The following is a 10,480-nucleotide window of genomic DNA, read 5'->3' as shown; positions in this document are numbered from 1 at the left end:
GGGTGTTTCAGCACGACAACGACCCTAAGCACACCGCCAAAGCAACAAAAGAGTGGCTGAAGAAGAAGCACATCAAGGTTCTGGAGTGGCCTAGCCAGTCTCCAGACCTGAATCCAATTGAAAATCTTTGGAGGGAGCTTAACATTCGCGTTGCCAGGCGACAACCTCGGAACCTGAATGATTTGGAGGCTGTCTGCAGGGAGGAGTGGGCCAACATCCCTGCCGAAATGTGCACAAACCTCGTCACCAACTATAAAAACCGTTTGACATCTGTGCTGGCCAATAATGGCTTTTCTACAAAATATTAACATGCTGTTTGTCCAGGGGGTCAAATACTTGTTTTTCCTCATCAGATGGTTATCAATTTTAATAAATTCATATGATGTGATTTTCTGGAATTTTCTTTGGGATTCTGTCTTTCACTGTTAGAATGTACATATGATTAAAATTATAGATCGTTGCATTCTTTGTAAGTGGGCAAACCTGCAAAATCAGCAAGGGGTCAAATACTTATTTCCCCCACTGTATGTCAGAGGTCGCACACCTCTGGAGCAGCTAGGGGTTAAGTGTCAAAGGCAATAGTCTTATCCACTGCCCCATCACCACCCCCAACTCCTCCAAGATATAGATACTGTAGATGTTCATTGTATGTAATTCTGTAATATTGTAAATATATAAAAACTCAATAAATAGCTCGGGCTGTTATTTACATTTATCACTACACTCACTTTGCCTGTATTTGGTGTTTGGGACAAGCAACTATGGGACAGGCCTTTAATTGTTTTACCACAAAATTCTTGCTGAGCAAAATTTTGATTCATTTGATCAGTGGACTCTTATGCACTAAAGGAATATAAATAATCGAGGAATGGACACATATTCTGACTTTATGACTTTTATGCTTCAAAGGTAGTGAGTCACTGCTTCTTATTTACCATATCATGCCGGTGAATGAATGGTTCCTGTAAAGGACCCTTAAGCAGCTTAGAGCTGTAGCAGATGACCCAGTGGGCTTTTAAAGGTTTCTAATTTAGAACTGCGTTTATTTGTGCTACACGTGTAGCCACACCAGGCTAAAGTGACAGTTACAGTAAGTTAATAAGAACGTTTATAAAATATATGAGTTGAGTGTCTACATGTGGAATTAAATAATTCTTCTTCTTGCCAAGTTATATTAGACAAGTTTTAAAGAAGATAAGTAGAGGCTTAACAATGCTACAAAGACAATGATGCTACTGAAAAACATATTAATTTGTATGTTTTAGCTAGATATCTGAGTTAGCATAATAAGTTCAAAGTTCAAGTCATAGGCTAGCATGTTGACCTTCGTAGATCATCAAATTCAGCCTGATGTTGCCATGTTATGTTCCCTTCTTTTCATAAATCCATCTACTAAAATGTTGCCCAGTGAGCCCAATAGCATGTGAAAATTATGTGAAGTACTAGATTAACCAATTTCACCTATCATTAGAGTGTACAAATTCAAAACCTTAACTTCATCCTATATCTTTCCGCAACATTATTTCAACATGTCACTAGCCTTAAGCACTTCATCTTTTCCTTTTAGGGAAAAATCTTTTTCTCTCACTATTCATGAAAGGAGCATGAACTCAACTCATGAACACAAAATGTTAAAGGCCAGACTTAAAACACTGAGTGGTGAATTCACAAAAGGATTATGAGGCTTCTATAGCCTCTAAACCTAAACAAATAAGAAAAAAAGAAAAAGGGTTTGCGCACTGCGCTTCCTTTTATCCAACTGGTGAATGTCCGCTCTCTGGCCAACAAAATGGATGAATTGCTACTCCTGAACAAAACTAACTCGGACTTCTGCTGATCTGTCGCCCTCTGTTTTACCGAATCCTGTCTGACATTTTTTGTCTGATTTAATATTTTCCAGGTGGACCGCCTAAGATCACGGGAAAAACAAGAGGAGGCGGACTCTGTCTCTACATAATCGGAGGTTGGTGTACAATGTCACAGTGTTGTGTGCAGCCCTCACTTAGAGACATTATTCATAGACTGTAAACCGTTTCATTCACCGCGGGAGTTTTCCTCATTTGTACTGTTCGCTGTTTACATTCCACCTCAGGCCTGTGTTAGTGAGGCATTACTACACCTGGCTGACCAGATAACTAACATGGAGAAAAAAGAGACTCCAGACTCCCTGCTCATTGTTCTTGGGGACAACAGAGCAAACCTCAGCCACGAACTTCTAAAGTACAGACAGCATATTAACCTACTAGGGACACTAACACACTGGACCACTCCTACACTAAATTAAAGGACACCTATCGCTCTGTTCCCCGTGCAGCCTTAGGACTCTCTGATCACTGTCTGGTTCATCTTATCCCCCACATACAGGCAGCAAAACTTGTTGTAAAGAGTGTGAAAAGATGGACCAATGAGTTAAAGCTGGAGTTACAGGCCTGCTTTGACTGCACTGACTGGAGTGTTTTTGAGGCTGCAGCCACTACGAACCGACATCTTACATCAGCTTTTGTGAGGACGTGTGTGGAGACTAAAACCTTCTGCACATACAACAAGCAAAAACCCTGGTTCACAGCAAAACTCAGGTAGCTTCGTCAGACCAAAGAGGAAGCCTTCAGAAGTTGGAACAGCTAGGAGAAAAGCTAGGAAACAGCTTCACAGCCAGTGATCCTGTGTCAATGTGGAAAGGCCTGCGGACACTAACTCACTTCAGGAGACCATCCCCCAACTCTGCTGGTACTAAATGACTGGCTGACGAGCTGAATGATTTCCATTGTAGGTTTGAGAAGCCCACAGTCACACCTCTCCCCCGCTTCAACACCATCTTCAAACAGTCACCTTCCGTGACTTTCTGACCCCTCACCTGCACTCACGATCTGTGAGGGGGATGTGCGCCAGCTCTTCCAGAGGCAGAAGACCCGAAAGGCTCCTGGCCCTGACGGTATGTCTCCATCCTGCCTGAAAATCTACGCTGACCAGCTGGCCCCCATCTTCACACAGATCTTCAACAGATCACTGGAGCTGTGTGAAATTCCCTCCTGCGTCAAACGACCAAAAAACCCTCCATCTCAGGCTTAAATGACTACAGGCCTGTCACCCTGACATCTGTAGTCATGAAGTCCTTTGAAAGACTGGTGTTGGCCCTCCTGACGGACATTACAGGCCCCTTGCTGGACCCCCTGCAGTTTGCCTACAGGGCTAACAGGTCAGTGGATGATGCAGTCAAATTGGGACTGCATTACATCCTGCAACATCTCGACTCGCCAGGAACATATGCAAGGATCCTGTTTGTGGACTTCAGCTCGGCGTTCAACACCATCATCCCGGACATCCTCAGTACCAAACTCACCAAACTCACCCAGCTCACTGTGCCAGCCTCCACCTGTCAGTGGATCACAAACTTCCACATGAGGTGAGACTGGGGAATATCACATCCAGCACCCAGACTTTTAGCACTGGCGCCCCCCAGGGTTGTGTGCTCTCCCCCCTGCTATTCTCCCTCTACACCAACGACTGTACTTCAGGGGACCCATCTGTCAAACTTGTGAAGTTTGCTGACAACACAACGGTCATCGGGCTCATCCAGGACGGTGATGAGTCGGCCTACAGATGGGAGGTTGATGCAGAAAAAATAATTGGTGCCAACCTGACTTATACATTTCCAGAGTCAGGAAATGGGCAGGAAACATCACTGCAGACATGTTCCGACATGTTCACTCCGACATGTTCATAATAATGACAATAATGTTAATAATAATTTTCTCCTGCATCCTTTGCACTCTGCTCATCGCACTTGTTATAACCCTGGGGTTATATTTTCTTATTTATTTATCTCTCTCCCTGCACTGTCAGCTGTTCTCCTCCCTTATAGTGTGTGTGAGTGTATGCAGGTAATGGAGAACAGGTGGGCACACTGGATTGGTCCTGCAGAGCTGATTGGAGCCTCCTGATTGGTCACCTGGATGACAGCAGCCATCTTAAGCCCCACTGACAGGAACTCTTCTGCCATTCCCAACCTGAGCCTGTGTACTGTTAGTCGTGAGTAGAGAACTGTTGTGATCACATGAGACTTTGTAAGTCAACCTGTGTAGTAGTGATGGGCAAGGCGAGGCTTTGTGAAACATTGAAACGTTTGAAGCAGTTGTGCCGGAATTGTGTCGAAGCTTCGAAACACTTCAACACCTGTCTCCACAGTGACACCTACTGGTCACTTTTGATATCGACACGTCTTGGTAGGGGTTTCATTGAAACAATGACTGACCTGCGTTTACAATTCTAAACGTCTTATCAATATATGACCAACAGGATTTCGGAGAAATCACCATACAACAAACACACAAACGCTTTCAGATTGTCAGATGGGGATTGCAATAAAAGTGTGTTTAAATAAAAAACATCTGTGTGTTGTTTCATAAGTAGTCACTCATTTAGCCGACGCTTTTCTCAAAAGTGAATCACAATTGCTATGTCAGAGGGCGCATCTTGGGAGCAACTAGGGGTTAAGTGTCTTGCTCAGGGACACATGTATCACAGTCGGAATCAAACCCAGGTCTCTCACACTAAAGGCATGTGTCTTAACCACTTCCCCATAGAGACAACTTGTTCATGTTCAGAATCGGAATACTTTATTGATCTCCGAGGGTGAATTCTTTGTTGCAGATACTCTCCAGAATATAATAAAGTATACAAATCTAAGAATATAGCCTATTAATAAATGATAATAAATGTGGATATCTACAGTATTATACAGTAGCTTATTAACAAAGGTGTAATGATAATTAGCAGGAAAGATATACGCCCTAGTGTAATAATAATAATTAATAATAATGAGTGCTGGCAGTGATGAGGTGTAAAGTTTTTTTTTTATCATAATTGACATCCCCAGCCTTGGAAAAATTTGGTTTAGTGGTAACTGCGCTCCACATTTGTAAGGTCACTCATCGGTTGCTTCTTAGGTGTAAGTTGTCAACATTTGTGTGTAGTTTCCAACAATGTGTGTGTTATTGCAGTTGTGTATTTAATTACAGAACATTAGGTGGGGGTATCCTCCCAGTTCGTCAGGTTCGATTGTGTTGCTGGTTTCCTACATCCTCACAGTAACTTGTGTATGTGGTTGATGACTACATGGTGCTCATTTTGTGTTGCAACAGCTCACTTTTGTTGGATCGTGGTGTGTTGCTGTTAGTGTATGGCAGCCACCTTGTAGTTGGTCTACTTGTGGTGACCCTTTTGGTGTGTGGCTGTTGCGCTCCACTTTTGAGTGGGTCACCAGTGTTACAGGTGTGTAGGTAAATTATTCTTGAAACCAGTGCCAGCTTTATTCCTTTCATGTGTAATAGATCTTGTTAATTCTACATTTGACCCAAGTTCACACCTTTTCTTTGGTAAGCAGCAGTACTCCCAGTTTGGTTGATTTAATTGTCTAGGATTTGCTTCATATTGAGGCTTGAAGAGTTGCCTTGTAGGTGCTCTGAGCAACATTGCAGGTGCCTACTTAAGTGCAAACCTGGATTAGTGCACCTGCTCCAGTAGTGAAATATGTGTGTTGTGGATTGATTTTGTAAATTTGGTTTACTTAAACATACAGCCTTGGTAAGTCATTACTTCACTTAAGTCCAGTGCATTCCTAAGAATAACTGTTTGTAACTTGTCAGTGAACGCTTGTGAGCTGTATTTGGTGCATGTTGAACTTGTGTTTTTGTACATGTGATTGTTTGAAGTTATTCTTTGTTTTAAAGGGGGGGGGGGGGGGTTGATTTGGGACTGCTGGTCTTGCTGCCTCTCAGCTGGGGCATGTTTGTGTTATGTTTTGTTTTTGGTGTTAATTTATCATCTTATGTTACTAAATTCCCTTGATTTGGTTGTTTTAAAGGTCTTTATTTGTGTTAAGTTTGCACTATTGTCTCAATTTGTTTTGTTCATTGTGTGTGTGTGTGTGTGTGTGTGTGTGTATAGGTGTTCTCTATACTGTAGCCTGTGTTTGATTATTATTGTATAAGTAAGCACAGCGTGAGCATTGTCCAGAGTCAAATTCCTCATATGTGTACACATACCTGTCAATAAAGCTGATTCTGATCTCGATCCTCCGATGCTATTTGCACATATTAAAGTTAGATACTAAATGCATACATTTGGCTGAAAAATGCAAAACATCTCACAAACACATTAATTGTCATTGTAAGATAATCTTTGTAACTATGGGCTAAAATCATCTCAAACATAAGATGCTTTTACGGCCCGTCTGATGGACAAACAACCCAAAGACTTTCAGCCCAGTTTATGATAGCAAACAGAACAAGCTAATGTGTGTTTTTGTGTGGTATTTTGGTGTTTACCCCCTGTGGTGTACCACATCCCATCAGTGACTTGGATTGGCAAGCTCTGCACATCAGTTCCCACAAGTTTGGAGGATGGTCTGACAGATGGAGGCTTATGTGAACACCTCCAGTGAAGTCCACCATAGCCTCGGCAGGAGTTCCAGCATTCATGTCTGAGTAGGAACCGCACACTCTAATACAAATGGAAGTGAAATCACTTACACAGATACTCCAAAAATAAGACAAATCTCACTCTGAGAAAATGTTGTGTAAATAGTACTATTATCACAGTACTGTGTATATGTATAATACATTAGTACATACTTCGCATAAGCTTTCTCCAGCAAAGCAGGCCAGAACTCAGTTGGGTCTTTGGAGCGAACAAAGATTAGTCTGCCATTGATTGTTGGTAGCTTGTCATCAATGACAACATCCACCCACCTTCCAAATCTCCAGAACTGAATAGTTGACAAAGGAGTGAATCAGAGTAAGAACATAAGAGTTTTAGAGGGAAAAAATGAGAAGGTAATAACCATTTAGCAGTACAACACACATTTAAACAAACACTGTTGGGAATGACTGTTGGTTGGTTTACCCTGAAGTGGAACAGCCCACAGTAGTCCTCATCAAATTTTTGCTCACGAGGAACAACTTGCTCAAGGACGTCATTCTGGAAAGTCAGAGCCCCGATAGCCGCAAGAAACCAACAGTTTCCTGAGTAAAAAATGTTCAGTGAGTTGTCAGAAAGGTGTACCAAGGTGGCAAAGGCAGAGTAGTAAAGTGTGTACAGAAGGGTTTCCAGATTACAAACTGTCAAGAAAACACATTTGTATAATATCTTCTAATAAATACCTCTATGCCCTACTTTAGTCTGTTTTTCTGCCCATTGTCTGGACATTCATCTCATAATAGCATTGCTGGAAAACCAATTTATGGATTATTATGAATGGAGCCATTTTCATACCAACCAAACCTTGACCAAAGTCAAACCTGGAGACCCCGTCAACAACAAGAGATGGGTTGGGAACAAGTATCTGAAACAAAGGAATGGATGACAATACACAACTTGTTAAAGGTTCAGATACAGGAACAACATACTGTAATAATGGCCTGCTTAGCTTTGTGAGGTTTGTCTTTGAAATTATGGTTTATTTAAAAAATGATATACTAGGTTCAGAGATGGTTATGTGAAAGGGTTCCTAGTACAGTCAATATAACTGATCATCGACACCATACTTTGTGTCTCCATGCAGCTTTCAACAATATTGAGCAGCATTAAATCTTGGGATGCAACGACTAGCCCAGGAGCTAAGAGAAGTTAACTGTACTGTGGAGGTTTTATGAACATTGCATTACAAATTAGTTTCTAATATATCATAGTAATTATATCCATAGTCAAAACTTAAGATCATGATTGAGGCATTTGTATTGCGTAGGTGTTTTAACTGGTTTTGCATATTATACATTATACAAAAGTATATTTTCATTATTAGACAAAGTCAACATATTCATATAATTTATGTATGTTAGTATTTTCATATAACCTTTTATTACATAACATAAAACATGAAAAGTGTGCCAGACATTGCTATAGCCAGGCCTGTAGTAAAGGGAAGCCTAAGGGAACATAAGCACTTAAACAACTGAACGCTCATTTGCATGTTTGTGTTTTTCCTTCAGACAAGATGGCACATGAGGGAACATATTTTTTTTTAAAACCCACCCTTGATCACACCCAACCAAATAACTACAGACTTGTGCAAACGTTAACCAACATCAACCAGAGGTCTAGAATCATTCATCTATTCCTAACTTTTACATCCCTATTCCACCTCTAGGCTACTCAGATCTTCAGACCAAGGTCTATTATGTATATGCTGCACCCTCCGCGGATCCAAGGGTGACTTTTGTGAATGACTATGCTTTTGCTTTTAGTGCTCTCTCTCTCTCAAACAGTCTTCCTGCAACTGGGCTGTTATGTAATTGTATAATTGTATACTGTATATTATATATAATATACTAAATGTATGTTGTTTATTTTTATGTATCAATATCCTGCGCAGCACTTTGTAACTTTGTTTTGAAAAGTGCTAGATTTTTTTTAACTTACCTCACCTGTAAAAAGCAAATATTAAAAGCCATTCAGTTAAAAACATCAAAATCCTTCAAAAACACAGATTTTATGAGCCTGACCATTGTGCCACTTTGATTTTAGTGTGGTTGGTAAATAATGCAGGTTTGCCAACCAAGCTGGAATGTAATTAAAACTGAATCGGTTTAGCTGTCAAACAGGCTTATTTACCATCAGCTTTGTTTTAATATACATGCAATATGGCATCACATTTGCATTTTTTCGCCACCAAAACACTCACCGATGGTCTCAGCCACTCCACTCGAGCTAGGTCAGCAGGGCTCAGCAACCCTTCGCCGATGGACTTCCTGTCAGGGGGGAACATCTCATCGATGTACCTCACCCGTTGGATGACACAGTAGCGTTTCAGCTGCTGGAAGTCTTGGTTGAGGAACTTCTCGGGTTTGGTGAAGGAACCATAACCATCTTTCTTTTGACGTGCATTGATGATTTTAGTGCACACACCAGGTGGAGGCATTGCTGCAGTGTTTGAGCTCTGTTCAGAAAAAGATGAAGAACAATCTTGACAGTTTGATTTTAAGACTAATTAGAACAGCAGGCACTGATACTTTACACTGGACTGCACTGTTGAATTTGAACACTGGAAGAAGTACATTCAAATAATAATACAAACGTAAGCAGTGGTTTTACTTTAATAGAAGCAGCAATACCACAAGATTTCACTTGTGTAAAAGTACAAAAGTATTACCATCAAAATGTACTTAAAGGGAGAGCAATCAGAAGGATTTTTTATATTTGAACTCAACTGCCAAACAAATCCATTAATTAATCAAATACCATATATATTTTCTTATATTAAATACATCAAGTTTATTTTGATTCATATATTTTCTACTGCATGAGAAAAATTTAATTTATAATTTTCAGTCACTGTGTAGTCAAGCATGGCTGTTAAAAGACTGCTGTAACAGTAATTTTCAATGTGTCACATTTTACAACATTAATAGCACAATAGAAACTGGGCCAACAGCTATGAAGATACTGCAAGTTGCTAAACTCTAAGTGAAAGCTTGAACTGACCTGTTTATAATGTTGCTGACATATAAAGTTCCTTACCTCACCGGCCACAGAGAGAAAGTGTTGAGTCTGAGTGGAACAGCAAGTCTGAGGCTACTGTCAGCAGGGTGTTCCTTTACAAAACTCTTCAAAGGTAACCTGATATTATACCTGCCACAGCTGTGTAGTTCATCCAGGATAGGCTGCATGTTGTCACAGGGCTAGTCCTCACAAATATCCACATGCATGTTCAGGCCTATAGTCAATGCTGAGAGAGCAAACTCTCCTAAGTGTACGTCTGTGGTAGATGAAACCCTTGCAAACACAGGGAGAACATGAAAACTGTCTCAAACCAGTATACAGTGTAACGCAATTTTACATAAATGCCATAGTGGTTACACAAACAGCTTTTTGGTCATTTTCTGCTCAAAAGTCTGTGAGTGTGTGATGCAGCCTAAATAAGATATCAGGGTTCTGTTTTTGTGAATTAAGGTGCAGAGAGCAAAGCAATATCAAGTGCACCAAGGGCAGTGTGCAGGAGGCCTGACATATATTCATGTCAGGTGACACTTGCAGGAGCTGGGCACACATAATATGTCGGGACTAGGTGGATTGGTTATCAGATTAAAGTTATTGAAAACACGCACATTAATGATATAACTAAACTGGCTTATATGGCAGCAAAAAGAGGTAGTACATTACTGAAGCTATAACTTATCATGAAAATCACTGCAAACTAAAGTTTACGCTTTGCTCAAATGTGCAGTTGTAATGCCATATTAAATATACTGAACAAAATTATAAATGCAACACTTTTGTTTTGCCTCCATTCATGAGGTGAACTCAAAGATCTAAGACTTTCTCTATGTACACAAAAGGCCTACTCTCTCTAATATTGTTCACAAATCAGTCAAATTCTGTGTTAGTGAGCACTTCGCCTTTGCCGAGATAATGCATCCACCTCACAGGTGTTTGTTTCTCTCGTCAAAATGAAGGAGAGAAGAAATGTTGCTTTGGTACAGAC

At 40.6% G+C, this 10,480-nt stretch overlaps 1 protein-coding gene across 1 annotated transcript in view; it reads right to left on the bottom strand.

The window, feature by feature from the left end:
- Positions 1 to 10,261, bottom strand: part of LOC123979428 (calpain-3-like) — a 26,934-nt gene extending 16,673 nt beyond the window's left edge. The window contains exons 1-6 of the mRNA XM_046063343.1: positions 9,628 to 10,261; positions 8,681 to 8,935; positions 7,273 to 7,342; positions 6,904 to 7,022; positions 6,633 to 6,766; positions 6,327 to 6,501 (exon numbers count right to left, since the gene is read on the bottom strand). Of these exons, the coding sequence (XP_045919299.1) occupies positions 6,327 to 6,501; positions 6,633 to 6,766; positions 6,904 to 7,022; positions 7,273 to 7,342; positions 8,681 to 8,917 (735 nt within the window). The 5' untranslated portion in view covers positions 8,918 to 8,935; positions 9,628 to 10,261. The remainder of the gene's footprint in view (positions 1 to 6,326; positions 6,502 to 6,632; positions 6,767 to 6,903; positions 7,023 to 7,272; positions 7,343 to 8,680; positions 8,936 to 9,627) is intronic.
- Between the last annotated feature and the right edge of the window lie 219 nt (positions 10,262 to 10,480).

Source organism: Micropterus dolomieu, linkage group LG11, assembly GCF_021292245.1.
Source record: "Micropterus dolomieu isolate WLL.071019.BEF.003 ecotype Adirondacks linkage group LG11, ASM2129224v1, whole genome shotgun sequence".
Classification (NCBI taxonomy): Eukaryota; Metazoa; Chordata; class Actinopteri; order Centrarchiformes; family Centrarchidae; genus Micropterus; species Micropterus dolomieu.
Note: the sequence above shows the minus strand (reverse complement) of the source record. Positions and strands in the feature narration are given on the sequence as shown.